Below are 27,293 nucleotides of genomic sequence, written 5' to 3' on the forward strand. Positions count from 1 at the left end.
TGACCTGGCTCCGTGTCTCTTCTCTTTCGAGGTTCTCTCACTGACAGAACCAAAGCTACAGAATACACCAGTTGGCACCAGTAGCATTTTTAGAAGTGGGCCTTGGTGGAACTCATTCAACCTGATGTGACCGGGATTTTGTTTCACAGGAGACAAAACACGGGACAGATCAGAAAGACAGTAGTACCCGATTTCAGTCACCCCTTACCCTGAGAGGATTTTCATTAAGGTACGGAGGTTCTCCTTCCACCATTTCTATTGCCATGATCCCAAGGGACCAGATGTCCACTTTGGGGCCGTATGCTTTTCTTGTCACCACTTCTGGTGCCATCCAGTAAGGAGTCCCGACCATTGTGCTCCGTTTACTCTGCTCGGGGGTGATCTGAGCACAGAAGCCAAAATCAGCTGAGGAGGAAAATAAGTATTGTTAACTCCAGCTTGGATTATGGAGCCAAGCAAAAGAAATCCCCACTATATATGCCTGAGGATGCATTGTTGAATCTATGTGGACAGGCGTCCATGCTGTGTTTGCTGTAGCCAAGAAAACACTGAATTGGACCTTTAAAAACCCCTCAAGTTTCATGCAGCGGCTTTTATTCACTTTATTCACTTGCCTCCCCCTGTCTAGAAGGGACGCACACAAACCAAAGCCGCACCCTGCCCAGGAATACCTACTCAATTTGACAGATCCATCCATTCCGAGAAGAATGTTGTCGCTTTTAATGTCTCTGTGAATCACTTGGTTTGAATGAAGGAAATCCAGTGCTTGCAGGCACTGACAGATAAAGAAGAAACACGAGGGTAAAAATTAATGACCCGATTTCATCACACAAGAAAGGAAATGGCTCTAAAAGATTTAATTTCTAGATGAATTGTGAGTAATAGCAGAATATTGTGCTGTCAAGAAGAATAGCTTGCTGCTTCAACACTATTAGAGTAATAACTTTCTAAACGAAGGTATATTAGCTTTTGAAAGAAAAATGTCAACTATTCTACAGACCATGCCCTGAAAGCACAGGCAGAGCGGCTCCTGCCGCCCTGAACACCGCACGGCAAACCACTGTTGGCTAAAAGCTCAGAAGGGCCTTCCTTCGGTATGGAGTGGATCACCTTTGGGTGGGAGGTTGCGTGACAAAGGTCTTGGAACTAGCATGTTAGTCATTTTTCGGAAGCAAACACCATTTTGGGTGGAATGCCATCCTTTTAAGCTGCAGACTCTGATGAATGAGTCTATTTTTCCTTGCTATCATTTTGGAATTCTGCCACCAGCGTGTTTGCTTTTACAGGCAGGAATGCAGTCCAGCTGTGCTCCGGGCAAGTGTTCAAAGAGGCAAAGTTTAGAATAGTAAAACTAAAAAAGAAAAAGAGATAGTACAATAACAGTATATAATAACAGAGTATACTAATTGCAGTGATACTTGCAGGCTGTTCACTTCAGATGCTCTTTCTTTCCCATGTTATAAAAACAACATGAAATCACGCATATTCTTTCCACTCGTTTGGAAGTCCCAACCTGCCCGAGCCAAGGGCAGCCCGGGTGGGATTCCTCACCTCCCGACAGACAGCTGCGATCTGCCCTTCGTCCATACACGTCTCGGTAACGACGTCGGTCAAGGAGCCCCCAGCCAGGTATTCCATGACCACCCAGAGCTCGTCGCCGACCAGGTAGCTGGAAAACAGCGGCGCTGAGGTGAGCGTGCAGAGCTAATCTGCCTGATGAAAAAGGCTGCAGCTGATTTTTGTTTCCAAGACGTTTTTAAACGAAGACAGAATAACATTAGTAGACGTTCCTTCCAAGCTATATAGAACTTGGAATTTGCGGTCTAAATGAGATGTCTTACATGTCAGGCAAGTGAAAAATGCAGGTTAGTCATGGCAAAGATAAATCTTGAAGCAGGACATATCACGTCATCTGCTTCATCATCTTAACGCATAAATTCCATTATTAACTCCAGGAATAAGGCAACAGAGTTTTCATGGTTGTCTGTGGTAGGAGGGTGTGCACCACCGGGGACAGACACTGGTCAACCGTCTGAAAACCCTTACATAAAATACATTCAGAAACAGGAAAAACAACTTAAAACTGGCAAATGACAAGTTTCTGGATGTAAGAGCCTAGTCTTCCTGGCATCCACAGCAATGGAAAATAACGGGAACAGCCAAAAGGAAATAGTTTCTATGATGATTTATCAGTATTTATCATAAGACACAGAAAATACAATCAACTTAAAAAACCACAAGAAAACACCATGGAGGTAGTGAAGTTACAGGCTGTATTTTTTAGTAAGATACAGCAGATAAAGGTTTTTGAGAACAGTCCTCAAACTGCCAGAAAAGATCAGTGCAGACAAAATGCATTCTCCTCCCATAGATTGTATATGAGAAGATAAAGAATAAAAAGGTCGATTTTCTGCCAATGACCAAAGTGTTTCTTTAATCTTTGGCTTGCAGTGTGTAAATGAACATTCACGTGAGAATACCAGAACTACTTACCTGTCTAAGTAGTTCACAATATTTGGGTTCTTATTTTCCCTCATGACCAGGATTTCATTAATAATTAGTTCTTTTTTGGGCTGTTGTTGGAGATTCATTTGCTTTATGGCCACCTAAAACGACACAGAAAACCATCAACTGGAGCGGTCTGTCGCACAAATGGACACGGAGCGCGTTTCTGGACTGACGCAGCAGAGCTGTGCCAGACTTGTCGTTACTGGACATAAGAGCTCAGTAATGACATTACAACACCCCATTTCTCTGCTGGCTTGGGTGCCAGTTACAGGACACACGGCCATATATATTTTGCCTTGTAAAATCTGTAACAATGGTTTTAAACTATCAGCCATAAATGTCTAACACCACTCTCTGGACCTACGTTCTTCTCAAATGGCCGTAGTTTATCACCACTATTACTATTAATGCATATTTTGAAAGCGGAAAGTGATTTTTTTGCTGTGAAAACATATAAAACCAGCTGGTAATGCTTAAGCAATTATATTTTTGATCATTATTTCAGCAACTGCTGTTATTCTTGACTTGACCGCATAACCGAAAGAAAACACATACGTACGTTCCGTATAAAATGCCATATTAAAAAGATCATTAAGGCTACACAAAAAAATACAATCCTAGCAATTCCTAAATTCTTGATTTTTTATTTGCCACTTGAAATAGCATTTTTAACACAGTTTAGCAAGTATTTTCTGGGTTAAAGAAAAATATTGCTCCTGATCCATGTCTGCTCGTTTGCAGCGTGTGTGGCAAACAGCTTCAATGCGACTGAAAAACCCCTGCATCCTAAATATGATCTCTCCTTAATGTGCTCTCGCATCAAACTTTGAAGATGAAACACATGATGGAAAAACACTCAACAGTGTTACCTGTGATTGAGATAAACTGGGACTCATCGGTGAGTGGATGCATCAATATATTGAGTGATTAAGACAGAGTAAAGTGTGCCCTTGTCTGAAAGATACCGCTTCCTCCTTGCGTTCTTTCTACAAGTTAATAAGGAAAACCCTGCCCAAAATTAAGCAACTTAACGAAGCTATTTATTTCTCACAGCAGTAGGGGAATCTGCGACCACCCCAGGCTTCTCCCAAGGCCTCTCGTGAGGACAGATCTTTGTTTTTTACAATTTATATTGGTATTACTAATTGATCTATGGCCAGGTCCACAGGCAAATTTTATGCTGTAAATGTGCAGAGTTAAACGGTATATATAGACCAACATTCTCTGTAATAGCACAACTTCATGCACACTGGGCAACAGAGATAAAACAACCAATTCTGAAGTAACACATTTACACTGGCAATAAAAAATTCAGTTTGTATCAGGCCCAGAAGCTTTCTGGGATTTCTTTACAGATTTCTGTCCATTAAAATGCCCGTTCAGGGACAATGTAACACAGTACCAGGCTGGGGCCAACAACACTGTGGAAAGCGCTGACCTGCTCCAAAGACAAAGTAAAAAAGTAATTATCTTCAAATTGGCCTTAAAAGCTACGGGTGAAGCATCAGCCCAAGCACAGAGAGCACCAAGGCTCTTACTGAGTCCAAGGGGACCAGGACCTGGTCCCGGGAATTCAAAGGCACCTTTTCAGACATTAATCAGCACCTCAGTGTAATGGGTGCTGGAAAGAGCACAGAGCTGCTGGGGCACAGAGCCTGCACTGCAAAGCTGAACACAGCACACGATCACAGTATCACAGTATCACAGTATGTTTGGGATTGGAAGGGACCTCAAAAGCTCATCCAGTCCAATCCCCCTGCTGGAGCAGGAATGCCCAGGTGAGGTCGCACAGGAACATGTCCAGGTGGGTTGGAATGTCTGCAGAGAAGGAGACTCCACAACCCCCCTGTGCAGCCTGTTCCAGGCTCTGCCACCCTCACTGAGAAGAAGTTTATTCTCAAATTTAAGTGGAACCTCTTGTGTTCCAGCTTGATCCCATTACCCCTTGTCCTATCATTGTTTGCCACCGAGAAGAGCCTGGCTCCATCCTCATGGCACTCACCCTTTCTATATTTATAAACATTAATGAGGTCCCCCCTTAGTCTCCTCTTCTCCAAACTAAAGAGCCCCAGCTCCCTCAGCCTTTCCTCATAAGGGAGGTGCTCCACTCCCTTAATCATCTTGGTTGCCCTACGCTGGACTCTCTCCAGCAGTTCCCTGTCCTTCTGGAACTGAGGGGCCCAGAACTGGACACAATATTCCAGGTGTGGTCTCACCAGGGCAGAGTAGAGGGGCAGGAGAACCTCTCTCGATCTACTAACCACCCCCCTTCTAATCCACCCCAGGATGCCATTGGCCTTCCTGGCCACAAGGGCCCAGTGCTGGCTCATGGTCATCCTGCTGTCCACCAGGACCCCCAGGTCCCTTTCCCCTACACTGCTCTCTAATATGTAATTTCCCAACCTATACTGGAACCTGGGGTTGTTCTTGCCCAGATGCAGGACTCTACACTTTCCCTTGTTAAATTTCATCAGGTTATTCCCCGCCCAACTCTCCAGCCTGTCCAGGTCTCTGGATGGCAGCACAGCCTTCTGGTGTGTCAGCCACCCCTCCCAGCTTAGTGTCATCAGCAAACTTGCTGATAGTACACTCTATTCCCTCGTCTAAATCGTTAATGAATATACTGAATAATATTGGCCCCAGTACTGACCCCTGAGGCACTCCAGTAGATACTGGCCTCCAGTACTACTTCTGCCAGCTGACACTAGTCTGCGCTGAGGAGGAACAGCCTTAGGAGATGTATTTCACAGGCCGACGCAGCCTTTGCTGTGAAGATCCCACAAGCCCCATCCAGTGTGCACCGGAGGGGACAGCACTGAACACCTGCGCTGCTGACACTTACCTCTTGTCCTGTGGCGATGTCGATCGCTGTATAAACAGTTCCCGATGCCCTAGAAATGAAACAGCAGTGAAGAAATGAGAAGGGGTTTGGTCTATGTGAGTGAAAGCAAGCCCGGACAGATCTCTGCTGCCTGCAGTGTTTGTAGCACACCTTTGCTCACCCATGGCCAGCAGTGCACAGCGCGGACCCACCAGCCCTCCGCCACGTAGGGTATCCCAGATAGAACTTATGTCCAACATGAAGAAAAAGGGCTGGTGCAAGTCTCAAATGTACATACTAAATTATTGTCATTCAAAACTTGAGGGAGAGGTATCTACAAAACCTAGAAAATACGATATTTAATTATTTTTCCATTTTCTCCAGTCTTGCTTTGCTGGTGGGTGGCATGTTTGTGGTGGTTTTTTTTCCAGGGAATGTAACACACGGTCTAGTTGTGCCTTCTCAGACTTCTTATTTGAATCTATCTGCAAAATTTGGGCAACACTCTGCAGTCACCCCGAGAACCCTGACCACACGTGACAGGCAAGGACCCAGACACAGGTTCCCCCAGCACGCACAGACGCTGTTCTCCAGCCCTCCTGCAGGGTCGCAGCTGGAGCAGGTTAAGGCATATCGAGTTTCACACAAAAATGGAGAACTACTCAAAACAGAAGCTCCTCAGACAGCTGCTCTGTGTGTCAAGAGCTGTCAGCAGGTGCTTCTGCCAGGTGCAGCAGACACGTGAAGGACTCCTCGTGGTGTCCAGGTTTCGCTTCTGTGGCAGACACGGGTTGCGTTGTGGAGCCACCTGCAGAGCGACAGCGTGGGGCTCTGTTTGCCATCTGCCTCTGCTTGCAAGAGGTTCTTCCCCATCATGATGTGAAGGGATGAAAAGGCCACGAGCAGAGGAATGCCTTTGGGGGTAAAAGCAACTGCGAGCCTGTAAGCCCTACTGGGGCTTGTTTGTGAGCTAAGGCACAGGTCGACGTTGCCATCGATGTCTGCATGGGCAGTGAGGCAAGGAGAGCAGGGCAGGGGTGCTGAGAAGCGGGAACACACATCAGGCAAGTGTCCCACTGGCTGAAAATGCCCAGCATCAGTTTGCTCATTTTCACATGATCCCCCTGCTTGTTTGTTTACCTGCAGGCTGAAATATTTCTGAAGCATTTTAATTCAACAGGTACCAGAGACTGTACGTCTGTGTTGAGAACAATGTTCTCATTGGGCACGCTATGTATTCTTTTAATATAAATGCAAATGCACTTTCCTATGACTAATTGTCGAGATTAATCCAATTTGTTTTCAGAAAAAGCCAACACCACTTATTCAGACTCACTAATACGGTGCTGCACCTCCTGAGCAAAGTCCTGTCAGCGTTTATTTAAAAGCAGCTATTTAAATTAAGATGCTTGTGATGTGCTCCAGGCCATCTGTGAGGAGTTTAGATAAAGGTGAGTAATTTAAGCAAAGCCGTGAATTAATTGCGAGGGCTTAGCGACTCCGCATTATGAACTTTTACTTCTAAGCAACTATAATTTCTGATCTGTATCGAGCTTTTACACACGTCTGTAATACCTTGGTTTTAATGCAGCGAGGCAGGTACCAGGGCCCACAATGACATCTGTGTCACTGTGATGCAGTGCAGCACAAGTGTAAAAACCAGCCTGAACCCAGGCTGCTCAGGGCTCTGTACTAATTTACCTTTCTAGCAAGAGCTAACACTGCTTGAGCAAACACAGCGCCCTTTTAAGCACAAGTTAACTAAGTTTCCTCCAGCGTCAGCAGCATTTTCAGTCCCCAACTGGCACCAGACGACAAAGCAGAGACTCAGCACTGAAGGCTCCTCAGCACAGGCCTCCTGACCACCATCCCCTGCAAAGCAGCTGCAAAACCGTCACTCTGGTCATTGCAGCAGCTACTGAAAAACTACTCACTTCAACACTACTAGTGCTTTGGCACAACTGTACCCAGCTCGCTGCAGAAGGGGGCAGCTCAGGAACCCGCAGCAGCTAAGCACGTGTGCACACAGACACGCTAACGCGGCCACGCAGCACTCCGCTTCCTCCTGATCGTTCTGTTCAATAGCCTCTGTGATGATTTTTCTTCTTTGGGATCTTTTCCCATCACTGTAAATCAACCTGTGGCGCAACAGTCATGGTCACGGCAGGACACCCACGCCTCTGTGAGAGGAGCCTGCAGTCTGGGCTAAAAGCTGGAGAAAATCAGTTTAGATACCCCTATAGTCCAGACACTAGCCACTTGTCTTTCCACCAGTTGTTGAGGCACCTTTGCACAAACTCGCTACTAGGACTGTCAAAATAAAAGATTGAGGGTGATGGTCAGATTCTCAAGCTGACAGCAAGAATCTGCTTCACAAGCATGTTTATTCTGACATTCACTCTAGTTGATACCTTCTGAGAGACTGGCACAGCTCTAAGTGTCCACTGGCACTTTATAAATGGCAGTAAGAACCAAACCTTGGGGTAGAAAGCAAGCTGGAATCTGAGAAAGCGGTTTTTACACAATGAATGGGGCAGAAACACCTTCCCACAAATGCTCTATCAAACAAGATATACCTGTGACAGAGCCAGCCAGAGAAAGAGCACGAGCGAGCCTGGTTTTCTGTGGGATGATCAGTTCTAGCTCACCAACACGCTGCCCTGAAATCAAACCTCCTAACGAGTTAAGGCAGAGAACTGATGTCAGTAACCAGCTTGTGTCACACACTGCCAGCAGCGTGATCCTGGGGTTGCACAAATGGCACTGGAGTGACCGCCCAGCCAAGGGAACCTTCGCCAAGCAGGGAGCCTGTCCGTACTTAACACGGAACTCAGATTTGTAATTTGGATGTGATTTCTTTTGTTCTTGCCTCTCGCATTGGAAGTATTTGAAATCAATCCTATTTAAGCAAGCAAAACTGGGTTTCAGAAAATAATAGCTTGGTTGGTAACTTTCAGTAAACTCCTAAAACCTGCAGGACCCACAAGTGGTCACAGGCCATCAGGGAGATGATGCATCTTCTCATCATGTAGTTTGTGCATTGACACTGTGTTTATTACAGAATTTTCTTTTGTTTATCACTTCCTCTGCTAGAAAAGGGAGCTTACTATTTAAATTCTGGATTCAGTTTCTAAACTATGTGGATATAATCCTGATCGCTCAATTAGTTATTAAGCAAAATATTTGAAAAAACTGTTATTGAGAACTGTTGTTTATCTGGCAACTGTCAGGTGGTAAGCTGCTCTTTTAGGCAATTAAGTTTTTGCTCTTTTCTTTAGCGTGGCCATGTTATTTTGAGACACACAAACATGATTTCTCCTAAGAAAATAAGCAAACAGGCAGATCTCCCAGGTCCCGCTCCCTGCGCCAGACAAGCCATTGCCAGCACCAAGGGGTCTTTGACGATGCTTCTGACCTCACTGACAAATTCTGATCAGTACTGAGACACAAGAGAATCTAAATCCAGTGTCTGAACGTGTCTGTAACTTGCCCAACCTCACACCTGATATTACACCAGCTAAATACCTGGCCCACGTTTTTGTATAAGCAACTGTGACTGGACTTACCCTTGGCCAATTTTTTCAAATCGAGTGTATTTCTTCTTAGGATCTCCCACGCTCACAATGCTCCCTGAAATCAATAAGATTAAAGCCGTTCAGTTAAAAACAGAGACACCAGCTTCCAGCAGGTCAGAAACACAGCCCCGCTGAGGTTGTGAGCTGCGTGCAGCCAGGGTAACAACGACCACACAGCAGCGCCAGAGCCTCCAGAAGACTTGATTTTCTACACAGTGCTTTGCAGAGTTACCTTGAGAGGAAACGAAGAGCACAGAGAAACACGCACAGGAGACAACATCAGAAAAGAACAAGAACCAGTGCAAGAGTTTGTTGTCTATAAACATTAATGAGAGCTGGAACAACAGGACCTTTATTTTCTTAGGACTAAATACTCTGTGTGATTCAACAGATGTTTTAATACTTATGAAGATTAAGTACACCTTGGGTTCTGGAATTAATTTTTATGAACAAGTCCCATTTTCAGAACAGGAAGAGTATTGCAAAGTGTTCCCAGGAGGGGATCTTCTCGACCTTTTAGCAGTTTGACAAAAGAATGTCTGTATGTTTGTAAAGAACAGCATCTCATGTTATAATCAATAATTAAGGTGCTTTGAGAAGCATGAACATAATTTATTACCAGGCTAAGTTCTGAAGATGACCTTGCTTATTCCCTTTTTAAGAACCACGCTGCTTGTCTTTAACCCAGCTCGGACCAGCAACGAGCACTTGCCTTGCGCTCTCAACACGTGCTGGTTTTCACAACAAGGCGCAGCCGTGGCGGACGAGCAGCACAGCAACATTCCTCAGCCGCCGGCTGCACAGACAGCGGCACAAGCCACACGCTGATGATTCCGTGGGCAATTCGGGATCCAGGCCAGCCGGGTGCTGCCGCCTTCCGGCAGCTCCGCACCGCGGCAGCGGGAGGCAGCACCAGCACCGGGACACGCGGGGTCCTGCAGCACCAGGAATGGGACACGCTGGGTCCTGCGGCACCGGCACCAGACACAGGACACGCCAGGTCCTGCAGCACCAGGCACAGGACACGCCGGGTCCCGCGGCACCAGGCACAGGACACGCCGGGTCCCGCGGCACCAGGCACAGGACACGCCGGGTCCCGCGGCACCGGCACCAGGACACACGGGGTCCCGTGGCACCAGCATCAGGACACGCCGGGTCCCGCGGCACCGGGCAGTTTGTGTGCCACTGAAATCTAAAATGCAAACACGTGCTGTTCAATGCTTCTCGCCCACTCGGAGGTGTGGGCAGTCTGAACGGCAAGGAATGGAAGCAGTAATTAGGATACTGTGTTTGTGTTGAATCAAAGAGCTAAAATCTGAGACACTTAAAAAATCTAAAGGAATAATTAAAAAAAAAAAAAAAAAAAAAAGTATTTTTTCTGGTCTGGTAGTTTCCTAGATAAAATACAAACAACGAAGCCTAAGGTGGTGTCTCAATGCAAATGACTTCTAATGATTTAACTTGGAACATATATCACTGAAATACTTTAGAATCATAGAACAGAATCAGAGAATCACAGAATCATTTCGGTTGGAAGAGACCCTCAGGATCAGCGAGTCCAGCCATAACCTGACCAACTCCAGCACTAAACCATGTCCCTGAGAACCTCGACTAAACGTCTTTAAACCCCTCCAGGGATGGTGACTCCAGCACTGCCCTGGGCAGCCAAAAGAGAGAAAAAAGTATTAAAAGTCTTATTATTGTTATTCTTTGATTAGTTCAGGAGGAAAGACTTCAAATGTTTCACAGCGTATTTTGTTTGAATGATCTGTCAGTATCGCTGGATCACAACTACACGCACATATTTATTTGTTCACCTGTGCATCCAAAACAAAACCAGGTGATGTGCCATCGCCGCGAGCCGTATCGAACACCCCCCCACCCCATTTCTCTGGACAGGGATCCCCACGAGACAAAACCAAACGCAGGCTGGACAACGGGACAAAGCCCGTGGTGCCGTGTCTGGCCTGCTGCTATCCGAAGGGAGCTGATGGAACTGCGTATCCATCAGGACAGAGATCTAAACTTCACAGAACTCCACGTTAGAAAAGAATAAAGAAAAAGGCTGTAGAACTAATGTTTTGGAAAAGAATTTTCCAAACTTGCCATTGGTTTTGCAGTTCAGATTTCTGGAGTTTTTCCTCAAAACTTGAGTAGCTGCTTTCACAAGTGTATTGTTTGTGGCTGGTCTCCTGTGCTTAAGCCAATGCACATCAAATATGACAGCACTAAAATCAACTAAGTGACTAGCACATGGCTCCGGTTCAGAGAAGCACTGCCTTCTCTGGACAGAAGATAAACAGAGCAGCTATTTTGATGTCTTTAAGCACTTTCCTTTATCGAGTCCTAAATTAAATGGATAAGGAAGCAGAATTGGGCCACTTCTGTTTTATAATTACAGTGAAACATATTCATGACTTCATTACAGACAGAATTGATTTGATCTTATCTCGGTATTAAAGGCTTTACTCCCCAGCAAAACTTGTAATGAAAGTGGCTCTAAAAAGACCAAGTTATTTCAAGCAGAGAAGGATTATGAAAGCAATTTAAGATAAAAGAGGGCAGGGGCCATCTTCCTAAAAGTATAAAATCAATTGTGGGGGAATTAGGCAAGGTGGAGAAGTCATATGAGCTAAACCAAAACCAAAGCAAAAAAAACCAACCTCACCACCACAACATGCTTAAATATAATTAGCCCCGGACTATAACAAAAAAGCATCACCCCCATTTTCAGATAGCTTTGTAAAAGCACAAAAAGATTTTCATTGCCTACATCACAATTTGCCCAAGGCAGATCTTCAGACCTTGCTCACTTAGTATCAAATTCTTAAGAAAGGAAAAGCATGGAAGCATGTAACATTTCAAAGATATAACCCACAATAAATCAAGGGCTCCTAATCTGGCACACACAGAAGGCTGAATAAACGATCCACATACTCAGGCTGGTGTTTGCAGGGTACCTATGGATCCCAGCCTGCCTCAAACATTTAGCCGTGGCTGAAGAAGCTGTAATTCCTCCCTTTATAAGCCGACATACCTGCAGGTAACTTATCTGCTCTGGAATTTCCTTCCTTGTGCCCTCAGCTAAATGTACCGAAACTATCCCTTGGATACACCCTAGCGGCACCGAGCTTCAGCAATTCATAGTGCTGTCAGCTTGCTAAGGGTGCAGGAAACTCTCCAGGAGCAGCTGAATCTCAGAGCCGAGGAAGGCGCCAGCCCCTGCGGTCACAGCAGCCACCAGTGGAGGGGCCGGTACGACAAAAACGCTGGTCCAGCATGAGAATGAGCATCGACCACTGTGAAGAAGCCACAACCAGACTGTGTCCCTTTACAAGCAGTTGCCCCCATTAAGGGCAGAACCTTATTGGCTTTGAGATCAAACACAAGGAGATGTAGATGAATCCATTTTTTGTCCTCAGCGTCAATGGTAGAGACAAACTGGGCCATGTTACAAACCCAACAATTTATTATCTGAGAACATCGTGCTGGCAACTATTACGTGCAAGAGGCAGATTAAATTGGTTGTACTGCAGAGTCATGAAGGGATTGATGCGTTTTCCTAGAGCACGATCTGCGCAGGGGTTTGGGGACAAGGGTTTGGATTCTAATAGTACTAACTGGCTGGGAATTAGCTATGACAAAGTGCTGTGTATCAAAGGAACGCACAGTGCATGTGCCTGGCTCCCGAGAAATGCCTGCAGTGCCATTTTACCTGATCAGGCCACACATATGTGTCTCTTTGATACATCTTTACAAGCAGAAAATATGGATTGTTTTTAAAGTTTTGTTTTTCTTTCAGTGCACACTGCAAACATGTCTCCTTCACTATCCAAGGTTTCAACTGATGCTTTTTTCAAAGGAGTTCTCTCTGACAAAAATGTAAAATTCTTATAAAAACAAACTCTGATACATTGGTAGATGTAGTAACAACCATCATAAAAATTACACCAGCAGAATATCTCAGAGATGAGAGTTCACAGAATCCCAGAATGTCAGGGGCTGAAGGGCCCTGGAAAGCCCATCCAGTGCAATCCCCCATGGAGCAGGAACACCCAGATGAGGTTACACAGGAAGGTGTCCAGGTGGGTTGGAATGTCTGTGGAGAAGGAGACTCCACAACCCCCTGGGCAGCCTGGGCCAGGCTCTGCCACCCTCACCAGGAACAAGTTTCTTCTCAAATTTAAGTGGAACCTCCTGTGTTCCAGTTTGCACCCATTGCCCCTTGTCCTGTCACTGGTTGTCACTGAGAAGAGCCTGGCTCTATCCTCCTGACACTCACCCTTTAGATATCTGTAAACATGAATGAGGTCCCCCCTCAGTCTCCTCCAGGCTAAAGAGCCCCAGCTCCCTCAGCCTTTCCTCATAAAGGAGATGCTCCACTCCCTTCAGCATCTTTGTTGCCCTGTTGCCAGTTTAGTGCTCTAGTTATCTGCTGGTGAAAAACAACCAACCAACACCAAACAAACCAAAAAGTCAACAGATTTCTGCAGAGTATTTTGGCTCCAATGACTGCTGAGCAATGAGGAGTCCAAAGAGAATTTAGGAACCCAAATATTCTGTTCCATTTGGCCACTAGGTCATTTACTAGCTCACAGTCTTCTGCTCAAGCAGAAACAAGTCCCGGCTGCCTCGGAGGCAGGAGGAACACCCAGAGTGCTCACACGTCCTCCAAGCACAATAACAGTTTGTGTAGGGAGTCGTAAGTGACTCTGTGACACCAAACTGAGGATGAACATTTGGTACCTATAACCCCGAGACACGCACAGAGTACACTGCTTTATCAGACAACAAACGCAGGATACGTACGCAGTTTCTCTAGGATCTCCTCATCTGTCATCTTGGATTTTTTTCGCTGCCGGTCTGTGTTTCTGTACAAAGTGTTTGTGTTTGAGTTTTCAGGCTGGGGAGTGGTGGCTTCTTTAGCTGGTGCTGGTGCAGCGGCGGGTTCAATGACGGAGCGTGTGTAGATCTGTGGCGAGAAATGGTTTTGTGTGAGAAAGGTGGCTTGCAGAGATGCCCCTGAGATCATATTTCAAATGCAAACCCTTAGGAAGATGCTGTCTGCCCCACCTACGGCTCTTAAAATGTTTGGGTTTGTCATCCACTTCTCAAAACTGAACAGGCAAAAATAAAAGGCTAGGTTTACACAAGTTCACAGCCCGTTTCATTTCCAATTTTCATTGATTTTCTGAAAGATGACTGAAACAATGAATTTACTGTGTTGCAAGGATACAAAAATAGATCCATCCAGGGCCCCCAAGGCTTGTTCCCTGATGCCTGCATGTTCTCATGGGTAACAAAATTACTCTGTAGTTGGTACTCAGTTGCTTGAATAGGGGCAGAGAGCATTTCCCTTTTCTGATCAGAATTGTTGAATTGGCTTTTCATCAGTATTTCAGGCTTTAAGGAGCGGACACAACTGTGTAGGATTCTTCTCACCAAACTTCAATCATGTAAAAGTTAAGGGTGTTGTCTATGCTGTTCATTTAGCTACTCAGTCTGTGGAGAGGGACAGGTACCTGCAGGGCACAGTTTCCCCTCTGTATCCTGGAGCATTATCCTGCTACACTGGTAGCATTAAAAGACACGATGCTATCTGTTACCTGATACTAAGATGAATTCACAGTCCCTATCAGAATCACAGGAAACTCATGACTAAATGTGAACGTTCAGAACAGGTTTTGCTGGTGTTAGCAGCCTGGGTGAAGCACTATGTCGTGGTAGCACTGTAGCCCTTGGGCTCCTCACCCAAGAACACGTGCCATCTGATCAGGAACACACGGCGCTAAGCACAGCTGGGACTTACTGATTTTGTATGTTCAGGCCGTGGTGCGATAACAGGCGGAGGTTCATTGTCATCTTCCTCTTCTTCATCTTCTTCATCCTCTTCTTCAGAAACAGAGGGAGCGAGTGGGGGTTCTGATGCTGTTTTTGTGCTCTGTGGACAGAGGCACAGTGACAGTCACCAATTTGGCACATGGGAGGTTTGATAATTACAACTTCAGTCTGCTTAGACTCCAGACACCAGTCCAGCCATGCCCACAGTCCTACATGCCTCACTTCTAAGCTACACACGGCACAATACAATTTAAAGGTTACAAATTACCGTGCTGCTTTGTTAATTCATCTCTGTTTTCTTCATTTTTGCCAAAAACAACTAAATCATTCCCATGCTTAGTCAAAGTCTAATTTCACAAAATGTAATGCCTGAATATATCACTAGAAATCACATCTTGTTGCTGGCTAATTGCTCTGGCATTGCGTCTATGGAAATGGTAACAGTTAATTAAGCTAACAGGTGTCTACTGGCTAGGTTAATTAACACACTTCCAAGTGCAAAGCCTCCTTTGTCATCTTGCTGAGAATTTCGGTTTGGGGAGAAAGTCTACTTGTTTCTTTACTGTTTTACCTGTGAGGTAATCACGTCGCCTGTCCCCACAGCTCTGAATTCCCCTGTTCAGTAGCTCCTTTTTCAGCACCATCCTCCGCTTTACCTAATCAGAAGTTAACACACCCATCTTTCCACCGTTGGCCTGTCTCTTCTGCTGCCCATGGTGCAGCCAACCTCGGGCAGACTCAAACACAGGCCTGGCGGGTCACTTGTCTACATGTAAACTGAAGCCTACAGTACAGATATTTAAAGGCAGGCGAGTTGAACCCCCCGCACCAGCCCCAGCCGCTACTCAGAGGCAGGGGGTTATATTACGTTGTCACAAATTTGCTGGTGAAACAAAAGCCTGAGAAGATGCCTGGTTAAGTGTTTACCAACCGCTTTGCAGCTGGTGGCAACAGGCTGCTTGGAGAACTGAAGACAATCAAAGGCCCTGTTCTAAATATCCTCATCTCACTCGTGTTATCTTTAAAATGGCACCAGTTTGGTGCAGTACAAACACCAGTAAGGAACGGCCCGCAGGAAATGGGGAGACCGAACCTTTGCCCCTGTGTTTTACTGACAGAGGCCCGTATTGCTGCTTTACATCACCCGTGCTTGAACACGCTGTCATACGCACACAGAGAATATTGTACTTTCTGGGAGACTCCATCCGTCACCCAGCTTTTAAAGGCAAATGGTGAAACAGGCCACTGATCCGGACGCAGTAGGGAATGATACGTCAGACATTCTAAACGCCCATGTGAGAGCCAGCTCTGTCAAGCAAGGGGTGCCCTAATGGGCAGATGAATGTTACTCGGTCATACATTAATTAGATCAGTGTATAGCTTTCGATACATCACTAGCACTTTGCTTACAGGGGGATAGAAGATGATTAAGGGAAAAATAAAGAAGAGAATAATCACATTTCTGTTACGTCAGATTCTTATAACTATTTTTCCCACTGAGCTCCATGCTTGGCTTGACAGCACTAAACTGTGCAGCTAGAACATATACAATGTCATATTATTTCATGCCAGGCTCCCATTAAGGAATGAAATGAAATTAAAGCCATGCCAATGACTGCTCGATCCTGCCAGAGAGTTGTTTTCCCTGTACTATAATATTGCACCAGCATCCTGGGAGTCGGTAACATCGGACAGCTGACACCTTGGCTGTGTCAACACCGTGTCCACCAGAATAAAATACCGCAGCTTCTGCCCAAGTGTCCATGCCCAGTGGAGAAGCCCCTGGGAAGCCTTACCCTGCTCCGGTGAACCCCAAACCTCCCTTTAAAAGTGTGTTTTATTAAAGATAAAGAAGCATCAACTGAAAATCTGAACTGAATATTCAAAGATCATTTCCATTTCATTACAGACGCTCTCTGCTGTGCAATCACAAACCTAAAATTAAGTTGCTTAACTCTTGAAAATAAAGGCCAAATCCCCATTCAGTCATTTGCTATTTAATGCACTAACGTTAACACTAGTAAATCTGGTCAATATTAATGTCGATGTCAGGACTGTATCTTTGGGATTGCTACGGCAATCTAGTGTTAGAGTGGATGACTATTTAGAACTTTCTTCCAATGGTTCCAGTGAGTTACATATCAATTATAACCTTATTTATATTCAGCCACATATGCAGCTGTACTAAGGATAAATCATACAATTTAATAGAACTGGATTCTAAGTTGTTAAAACTAAATTAGAATGGGCTAATTAGACGGCATTGCATATTGTAGTGAATTATATATTCCGCTATGGCTAGGAACAGCAATCCATCTTCTGTCTGCAAAACCGGGCTGTCATCTGTTTAAAAGTTCTTAAACAGAAGATCAGAAAAGAGCCAGCGATCCCTTTTCTGCTGCTGCAGAGACAGTAAGATGTACTTTCTTGCAGCCCACGAGGCTGGCGCTGTCACGAAAGGCAAAGCTCACAGCTCCACAATTCTTAAACACTGAAAGCACAAGGTCACTGTGACACTCACCGAAGGATGGGCCTCGATGTATCCGTGGGCGCTTTTATCTGCAACGTGCAAGGGAAAATCAACCAGAGGCTGTTAGAAAACTGCCTGTTGTGGGGAATCCCGCAGAACAAGGAAACGCAAATAGATAGCATCTTTCTTTCACAACATCCCTCCAGTAGCAAGTTATTCGACATAGCAAGCAAGATAACAGGACAAGACACCAGGTTATTATTTTTCTATGGTTTCTTGTGCCCATTTTTTGTTTTGCCAGTAAATAAAGCAAATAGAAACTTGGTCAAAAAAATGAAGATTGTTCTTTAACAGCCAAAGCTGCTGTTCTGCCCAAGAGCTAAAGCGGCTTTTTGATTTGTTTTCTTTGTAAAATATATCTTGCATGCATTGGTTCTCTTTAGCTTGCTGAAAATGTTTCCCCATCAAACCCTCCCCGAACGCCCCTCGGCCGTGGCAGTTCCGTTCTGACACAGCACAGCCACAGCTCCCGAGCTCAGGAACACAGGGTGGTTTCAATTTTGCATTTCCTCACAGAAGTAACTGCTATTTTAGCAAACATCAAGTGCCGTGTTAGACAGTCAAATCTATTATTTATGGAATTTAGAAAAAGAAAATTGCTTTCCCTCAAAAGAAGAGAAATGTTAGCGAATTCTGGAGAGAACAGCAGTTTTTAGAAGGACTTCTGAGAAGCTCTCCCCGTCTTCATTTTGGAAGTCGTCTTGGTTGAACCAGCAAATTGAGGAAATTACAGACTCCGCTGCCACCAACTACCACGTGCAGGGAACCGAACCACTGCAGGTTATGTTACAAACGCGGTCCACACCCTGTTGGATACTGACACCCCCTTATTAGGTGAAGCTGTTGACATGAGCTTTACCAAACTAATGGTATTGTAACCGTATTTTTGTTTAAAAATCAATTCAGTTATTAAGGAGTAGCACAAGGACACATCGATACACAAGCCAGCTATGCAGCACTCAGTAAAAACCTCTGCTTACTTGCACGACGTATCATGAGCCAGAGTTTTTCTAGCGTAAGACAGAAAGAATGGGCCAAAAAAATGAAAGCTGCTAGCTGCAGCAAGGCTTGCTCTATCATTTTTGCGACGCGACACTATGATTTTGCTGACTGTATGCAACCAGGAGAAAAAAATGACACCCCCATTGCGTTTGCGAGCTTTGGAATAGTAATGCTGAAATCAGGAGCATCTTCCCGCAATAAGAGACTGCTCCGGACACCAACACCTTCCTCCTCATCCTGCGGCAACGCTCCTTTGACATCACAATAGCAGCCGCTCCAGGTTTATTTGTGAATTTATGCATAACAACTTAGGCTTCTCCACAGTTAATGCAAAACGATCCTTCACTATCACAAAAAATCCTCACAGTCCATAAGCTATTGCTTAAAGGACCCAAGAGTAACTCCTGTGACAGCCCGTACCCCAACCTGAACACTGCTAAGGAATGGGGAGGCAAGGAAACAAAATCACTGGCCGCTAACGCTTCTGACTAAAAACAGTAATGACTGTTCCATTGAGTATCTTCCTTAGTTATAAAAACAAGCGACAAAGAACAGTCACAGTTTCAATGACATTCAGGGGACAAAAGGAGAAATATTCATTTCAGGAGTATTCCACCAAGTGGAATTTTTTTAGGGTGCTTCTTGAGCATTTGAACGTCGAAATGCTGCTCTGACTCATTTTGGGGCCTGACGCTCCCTTCTTTTTCAAAGCGAGTTGTTGACTTACCTCCTGACGTAAAGCTCATGTATTTCTGGTTGTTAACTGTTTCTTTGGAATCATAGAATTTGAGAACATCTAGTACAGCCTGTGGGTTCTTCTTCTGCTCCAGTTTCGTTATGTTGGAGGTCTGTAGTAGCCTGGCCCACTGCTCTGGAATGCCCTGCGGATGCCAAGCGGAAAGAACGCACATTTACAACACTGAACAGCCACAGCCTCACGGATCTTTACCAAGATCCCATGCTACCTGGAAGATTACTTTCAGAAATTCTGATTTGACGCCTTACAATTAAAATGAGTAGCGTATACGTTAGATGCAGTCATTCTCTTCCCTATCAAAACATAGAGTTAAAACCAGGATCCGACTTTCAAAAGAAAAGAACGTTATGACTGTGATAGGAAAAAAAGTGCATGAAACTCATCTTTAAATCAACTCTGCTATTCCATGGAATGATGATTTAAGGCTTAGCTCGTTTTCCTGGTGATTCAGTGCAGACGTAACATGACTATGCTATTTCTGTGGACAACGCAGTGTATTTTAGGAGCTTTACACTGGATTTTTAATGCTGAATAACACAAATGCATTTTGCTGTCTGATTAAAAGGTAAAGCCCATCCTGGTACAATTAATTTTCAGCATACCAGGGAACAGTATGAGGTTAAGAATCGGCATTGAAATTCTCAAAATCGTCCCACTGAGTTGTACCACTGCTGCAAAGGATGGCTCTTCAACGAGCTCCTGTGGCTCTGTACACTCCCTGCTGGAAATATACAGAAACCAGGGACTCAGAAAACATGCTGAGGGTGCCAAAGCCTTGCACAAATCCTCGGACATCTCACGAGTGAGGGTGGCGTTTGAAGAGTTATCCAATTGCTGAAAGCCACAGCTCTGCATTGAAACTATACTGAAGAAAAATGCTTTAAATATCCAGTATAATTTCCTAAATTTGAAAGCCTGTAATTTTCCCCATTCACTGCACAGCCAACATCTCCCAGCAAACTGCATGAAAAACTACACCTGAGGTACATTTAAACTTAGCCTTGGTGCCACTCCAATCGAGGTAAATGCTTTAATATACCTTCTCCCTAAGAAGATCTCCGTAAAACAATGTGTGACGTGGGCCTCCGAAGTTTAGGATTAATGAAAAAAATAAATAAAGGAAAAGTGGGATAAGCCAAGCAACAAATCTACTGCACACACATCGACCTGCTGCTGCAGTGCTATGACATCTCAAAGAAGCATTGGGATGCAAGATTCTTTTGGGCCTGTGACGCACCTCTGGGAGCTTCCCTGGGCACATCTGTGAGCCATAGAGATCTGGCTGTGGTGGGCGCAAATAAAGAAAGAAAACAAAGTTAAAACAGAATGGGGGACAACTGAGAAGATGGCAGGAGGAAACCAATGGGCCAGAGCGGGGGAGGCCCGTCTAAAATGGGAGTTTAACGAGGTAGGTACCAAATAGATGAGGCGGTGGACAGGCTATGGGAAGGCAGGCTTAGGGAAACAGAAAAATCACCACTGTTCCAAAGTTTGGAAGCATCATTTCCCCTCCTCTGTTTTTTAAACCAGTTTTCTCTCCCTCGTAAAAATGCATTACTGAGGATTTATGGCAGGTGAACTGGAAAAAATTATCCATGACCTCTTTTTTTTTTAGTTAAAAAATAAAAACAATAAAGAAAGATTAAGGCTTTTGCTGTTAGTCCAGCTTTGAAAGCCAGGTTAGCAGTTTTGAAAGGCTCTACACAAGGTTTTTCCAACGGTTCTCCAGTCCCAAAATCACAACTGGCCAGTGCGTGAGTCACCAAAGCGCAGGGGAGAAAGCAGCTGGTCAAGGCAGATTTCACGCTGGGAGGTTGTGTATTGTTATAACACAAACACACCACGCGTGTCAGACTGAAAATTGGGACAATTTTAAAGCAATGCTTGATTAGATTAATAACGTGCACCTTCTTTGGATCTACAGCCACAACTTTCTCCCGCTTGCTAATGTCTTAATCTTGAAACTTTAAAAGTTTGGTGAGTGACCACATTTTATTCTAGATTGGGGATAGGGAAACTGTTTCAAAAATGCATGCCTTACAAAACACACTCCCCAAAGCCCTGCAAACCACACTTCTTGTTCCATTTTGAAAATGCGACTGTTTCTTCAAAATGAAGCACCATAAAGCTCTAGCAGCATGCTCCTGCCCACCCCTTTCCAAACCGCTTTATTCTGAGCTTCAAAAGCCCTATGTCTTCACCAATGTGGTTGCCCCAAGCACAGTGAAATGGAGAGATAACACACATTCACAAGCAAGAACACAGCTTGGTGCTCAAGCCTGAAAGCCGAAACTCGGCGGGAGCCCATGCAACTCGGATTGGAGATGCAACAGCAACCAGGTGACGTGGCTGGCGGGTGTCAGCAAACAGCCCGACACGTTGCACGTCACCAGCAGAGCAGACGCTCTTGGCACGACAACAGCGATAATTCCAAACAAAAACCCCCCCAGATATTGGCACATTTATTGGACGTTCCCGTGGCACTTCCAAACTTTTGAAAGAGACAGGCAGCGTGATCACTAGACAGGAGGAATATTCTTACATGGTGGCAGTCCCTCCAACAGGACGTACTTACCACACGACTACCCAGCTGATACACGCGTTGTACCCAGGTTGGGACAAATCAAACATGCCTAACGTAATGTTTATAGTAAGGCTTGCATCTGGGATTAGTTAGGAGGTGATAGCTAGTTTTTAATGGTGTAAAAATCCCCTTACTCTGACATTTTATTCCAGTTAAGGACTGACATTTTACTGCAGTGCTAAGTCCTGTGCTGGGAAGCTGCACAGGGGACGTCACCTCTCCCTTTGGTTCACGTGGAATTGGTTAGAGATGCTTCAAACCCCAGTGCTGCACTTGTGTATTGTTGTAGAAATACTGTGTAATTGTGAAACAGCAACCATCTAATGTCCACTGTTTTGAAAGTGAAAAAGATATTAAGAAGAAACTGTGCTACGGCAATAAAGGTGGATGTGTTCAGTCACGTACAACTGCTTTGCTCTATGAAAGGCCAGGACCTGTGCTGGTGGCATCTGGCAAAAAAACCCCACAACACTACAAATCTCTGATGCTAGAGAGTGTTTTGACACACTGGCTGATAATAACAACTATCAAACTGATCCAAACCACGACCCCTGAAGTACTGATAGAGTGTTTGTGCTTAGCATTGAAGTGTGTGAACCTCCATGTCCCCCCTTTGTGTTCCGTGGGTCCTCACCCCCAGGTAAGTCTGCGAGAGAACATGTTTGTGACCTGTCGTGTTTGCACAGAGCCAGAAGGAAAAAGACTGAAGCACAGAGCAGAAATAAAGGCAGAGGGCTGAAAGGAAGAACAAATATAGAGTAAGAACAGCTGGACATTCAGCGGGGAGAGCAGTGAATGAGCAAGAAAGGAAGGGAAGAAAAGACAGACAGGAAGGAGAGATGCAAGCAGAAAAAGGAGAAACAAAACCAAAAAGTAACAGATGTATCATATGGTAAGAAGATAAAGAGAATGGAACTGAAGAGTACCCTGAACAAAAAAGTGCTTAGACGGAGAGACAGAAAGGGAAAAAAGGAGGAAAACCAGGAGAGACAGCAGGGAAAATACAATTTTAAAAGCTTTATGCTAAGTGTCTGATTAAAAAAATGGACCAAATCTGGGCTTTTTAAATGAGCATTTAATCAAACCCTAGGGTTTGGCAATTTTGAAGTAAGATTTTATAAGTGGCATCTATTTTTGAAAGGCTAATTAACTAGTCCACATGTTTTAAATGCAGCTGTATTTCCTAATTAGTAAGGATAATTCAATTTCAATATTTCTTTGAAGATATGCTGTCATCCAATGTGTGGTTTTTTCTCCTATTGTTATTATTACTATTGCTACCGTAGCACACAGAAAGTTCCCAGTTTTCTGAAATGTTTTTGAGAAACAAAAGTAGCAATCAAAGGGGGGAAAAAAAGCATGAAGAAATCACCTTTAGGGCTCAGATACTGCAAAGTAACCACCCTTTGTCCGGGCAAATGCTTTGTCCCATCCTGTTTGGCGTACGCAGCACTAGCACAGTCCACGATGTGACGCAGGGTGGTGACGCAGCCCGAGCGCCCAGCTCACACGGCACCACTCGTGGAACGGAGAGTCGCTCCCGTCTCCTCTCCACAGCTCCACCAACTGAACCTGCTGCCACCTACGCATTAATGGTTTCAGCACCTAACGAGGAGCCTGAGAGAAAATGCTTTGAAGCCCTGTGCACACTCCAAGGGGCTGCCATCAGACTCACTTTCCCAACTCTTCGTGACAGAAGTAGAAAAAGCTGACTTGTCTTACATTAATATGTGAAGGCTAGAAATGTGTCTGATCACCTGGTCTACGGACATATTCAATTAAAATGAACAGACTTCCACAATGCTGCTGCTTTCTGGATGTCTCCAGGGGTTGTCTGCAGAGCAGCCGGACTCTGCACTTTGGGGCTGATTATCACGAGTGCGGGTTCTTCATGCTTTTCCAAAGACACTGAATAACCAACCCCTGTAGGAGCTTGTGGGACTGATAAATCCTCCTAGTTTCCACCTTCCACAGGCGCTCTGCTGACAATCCTTGGAGAGAAAAAAAGCAGCCTGAATCAGACGCAAACCACTCCAAATTGTGAGCCCAACAAATAAAAGTCTCTTTCTTCGCAGCCTGGCTGCTGTCATCTGACGTTTCTGGCAACAGGAGGTTATTTCACCATCAAGAAACAAGAGGCTCTGGTAAGCACGCAATACAGTAGCAGTTACTTACTGTGAATTCTCCAGTGACGGCATCAAATCCCACATGAATGGTGTGTTCGAAGTCTGAAGGAAGAGAGATCTCGGGACGTTCTTTCTCTTTCTTCTTGTTGGCTAGAGGCAAAACGTTAACACACTTACTTTCTACACAGCTTTTCATTCAAAAACATTCACAGTCAAGTGTGCTCAAAATAGTGTTTTAAAAGTAAAAAACAAATCAATTAACGTCCATTTTACTTGACAAATAGACCCAAGCTAATACAACACCAGCCTAACCGTCAAACTGTTTGGGAAGGTCGAGGTCTTATTTCATTTTGGTTTTCTTCCAGGCAGAGTCACAGCTGCCAAAGCAAGGTGTTCATGAAGCAGCCCTCTAACCAGTAAAATTGCTATTATTATTAATTATTCATTTTTCCACAAAGTTTTCATATCTAGCAACTAACTCCCGTTTGCCTCTGCTCTGTGGGCTCCTGCAGAAGTGCAGCTCCCAGGACACGCTTGTGTGTGCCTGTCTGCACCTGTGTCTGTCCTCCCACATGCTTTGAACTTGTTGTCAAACTCAGGTGAGGTTGACTGGCTTGTAGATCCCCAGATCCTCCTTCTTAAAGACAGAAGTGACATTTGCTTTTTCCCATTTGTCAGGAACACCCCCAAGTCGCCGTAAGCTTTCAAAGATAATCAAGAGCGGCCTCACAGTGACACAAAACAGCTCCCTCAGCACTCGTGGGGGCAGCCCTTCAGTTCCCATAGCACTGCAAAACAAGAAGATCCCCTCCTTTAATTCTGTAAATACACTAACTCACACACTCTACTTTCTGCAAACGCGCTTCAAAGAATGCAGCTGAAATGCTGTTTCCTCTCTTGCTGTAAGCACACCTAGCAGGTTCTAAACCAAGCCATTCCGCCTTCACTCTCACTGCAAAAGCAACAAGAGCCTTTCTCCTGTTCCTGGAATGTAAGTGCAGTGAAAAAAAAGCGTCAGGCATATTGCCATCTCACTTCTGCAAACGTATTTTCCAAAGTACACAACCCCAGCCTTGTTTTTACTGCAAATGCAAAGCAAAATCCAAAGGAAAGGATTCCCCAGCTTAACTCTGAAGTTATTTTTAAAAGGCAAGTCGCACAATGTGTGCACATCTTACTGCCTTTTCAAAGACAAGAGAGTAACTGACTGAACACCTCCTCCTCTCTTCTGAAACATGTTACTAGAGTAATGGGAACAGAAGGCTTTGGAAGGACTTCACCACGTTCTGCAACTGAAATAGAGAAGAAAACAGGGGCAGAAAGTAAACGCGGCAACCAACAACCACCAGAACACAACCAGAGACGCAGGTGCCCAGCGGCGCTGCTGATACTTTACTTTTATCCCCTCCTCCCGGGAAGATGGAGCGCAGCCTGGCTTTCTTGTTCTTCTCCTCGGGGGCCATGGGGAGCGGTTTGGAACTGTGGTTGAGCGCTGAAGAATCGCGATTGTTGCTGTTCATTCTCAACGGTGGGGCTGGAGGTTTCTCTTCAATATCCAGACTATCGGACATCTTCAGCAGCCCTCACAGCCTCCTGCAACGGCAGAACAGAAAGCGTCTGTCAGGTAAGGCCAAGGCTGGCGGCCCGGCGAGGAAAACGGGCAAGAAAAGCTTCTGCTGGAATAAGGAAGCTTCTCTTTTAGACGTCTGCACTGAATAAGGTTGCTGGTTGCTATAAATAAATGCAGTGGCCTTACTGTTTTACCATTTAAATCTTTTGTACTCCTGTTAAAGGCTTTTAAAATCATTACTGACAACTTTTTATTTTCCCTGTAGTAGTTTGCAACTCAAATTTCCCTCTATAATGAGACTTCCAAAGCAAAATGTAAACGATTTACCGAAGCTACCTGGTAAGGTAGCAAACTGTTTTTACGACGCAAGGAGCAAGGTGCGTGTTGTTGGGATACGGAGAACAAGCACTAGATCCCTGCTCGCTCCCTGCTCTGTGTTTGGAGACGGTTTAGTGTAGGGAGTGCAGGAATGATCTTTCCAAAGGACATTCATTCAGAAGTACCAATTAAAAACTTTCCTGCACATAAAAATGAGAAATATATTTGCTTTAAAATCTGCCAAAACCTAAGTAGGAAAACTATCGTATCCTGCAAACAATTCAAGTGTTCCTCTTTCTGTTCCGCTGCCACGCAGGACTGTTAGCACAGGGATGTTTGTGGCACAGCTTTAACTAGCAGCACCATAAAGCCCTAAGTACAGTACAGCAGCAAGGAAAGGACACGTACAGTCTTTTGGTGACTGCTAACAAGAGGAAAAAAACCACCCAGAAACCGTTACAAAACCTTGGTAAGTTGGGAAAACACAGGGCAGGGAGGACTCTTCAAATTCCTAACCTTTCCAGTGTATCTCAAATACTAAATTCAAATCTGGAGTAGGTGGCTGGTTTAACAAACAAGCAATGCTTGGGAAAATGAAAATAGAGTATGATTTCAGACAGATCATATGTGACGTGGGCTACACCACATGTTTTTAAAGGTTACGATTCTACAGGTACCTTGCCTTCCGACTCCTCTAAAATCAACGTGTCTCCTCTCCCAGAAGGCTCGTGCAGACACTGCGGATGGGCTATGGAGCTCTCCTTGTGCCAATCCACAGATAACACAAGTTACTGCGCTCATCAGCTACTCTCTTAAATGTGAAAGGAAGCAACTTATGTTTTGCAGCTATGGAGTAGTGGTTTTTATCCAGACGTATCAGCCAAAGGTGGTGACTGTCACACAAAATACTCCTGAAGCTCAACTGGTACCAGCATCGCTGCTCTCACTATGGGCAGGTAAAGCTGCCACGGTTGAGGGTTTTCAGGGTTGTGTGGTGGGGATTTTTGTGTTTGTTTTGGCTTTTGTGGGGGGGGGGGGTTTGGTTTTTTTGTGTGTTTGGGTTTTGGCTGGTTGGTTTGTGTCTTTGTGCGGTTTAGGTTGGTTTGTGTTTGTTTTCAAGAACCAAGGTTAGTATTTTCAACAATTGCATTTATTTCGATATAGCTGGAATTCTGCCAGGATTTCCAGCTGTTATATTAATAGGACATAACCAAATTCATATTGTCTTAACTGACAATACCTTCCACATAAAAAATAAATGATCAACTGAAACATCTAGAGAAGTTCACTCTGGACCGTTTTTCATTACATGGGCATTTTAGCCTTTGGTACAATTTTCAAATTAGCACACATAAAACCACCACTTTTTATTACTTACATTTTTAATTTCATCTAAACGAGACCCCAAAATGACAGATCTGAGATTCAAAGCCTCTGCCTAGTGACAAGAACGATAAATTAAATATACCATCACATCACTGTTTTGCATTAATCTCTGGATCCACATGGGGTTTCTGAACATCTGGATCCCCAAGGGATCCCAGGGACCCATCCTGGGGTCACACAGTTGGAAATCGTGCCAAGGGCTGGTCCCAGCCCTCTCCCTGGTACATAGAGCATGACGCTGGGGTCCTGGAGATCTTCATTCACAAACACACATG

The 27,293-nt window shown here is 44.8% G+C and overlaps 1 protein-coding gene and 1 long non-coding RNA gene across 2 annotated transcripts in view; one reads left to right on the top strand and one right to left on the bottom strand.

The window, feature by feature from the left end:
• Positions 1-25,335, bottom strand: part of PAK3 (p21 (RAC1) activated kinase 3) — a 36,575-nt gene extending 11,240 nt beyond the window's left edge. The window contains exons 1-12 of the mRNA XM_021300297.2: positions 25,141-25,335; positions 23,794-23,894; positions 19,005-19,158; positions 17,267-17,304; positions 14,714-14,845; positions 13,714-13,876; positions 8,896-8,959; positions 5,351-5,399; positions 2,494-2,606; positions 1,552-1,669; positions 676-775; positions 209-405 (exon numbers count right to left, since the gene is read on the bottom strand). Of these exons, the coding sequence (XP_021155972.1) occupies positions 209-405; positions 676-775; positions 1,552-1,669; positions 2,494-2,606; positions 5,351-5,399; positions 8,896-8,959; positions 13,714-13,876; positions 14,714-14,845; positions 17,267-17,304; positions 19,005-19,158; positions 23,794-23,894; positions 25,141-25,315 (1,404 nt within the window). The 5' untranslated portion in view covers positions 25,316-25,335. The remainder of the gene's footprint in view (positions 1-208; positions 406-675; positions 776-1,551; positions 1,670-2,493; positions 2,607-5,350; positions 5,400-8,895; positions 8,960-13,713; positions 13,877-14,713; positions 14,846-17,266; positions 17,305-19,004; positions 19,159-23,793; positions 23,895-25,140) is intronic.
• On the top strand, positions 20,187-25,160 carry LOC110365762 (uncharacterized). Its single transcript, XR_002425541.2, has 3 exons — positions 20,187-20,442; positions 23,694-23,762; positions 24,990-25,160. It is a non-coding gene; the product is annotated as an uncharacterized LOC110365762 (long non-coding RNA).
• Positions 25,336-27,293: the final 1,958 nt, after the last annotated feature.

Source organism: Columba livia, chromosome 12 (assembly GCF_036013475.1).
Source record: "Columba livia isolate bColLiv1 breed racing homer chromosome 12, bColLiv1.pat.W.v2, whole genome shotgun sequence".
NCBI classification, from domain to species: domain Eukaryota; kingdom Metazoa; phylum Chordata; class Aves; order Columbiformes; family Columbidae; genus Columba; species Columba livia.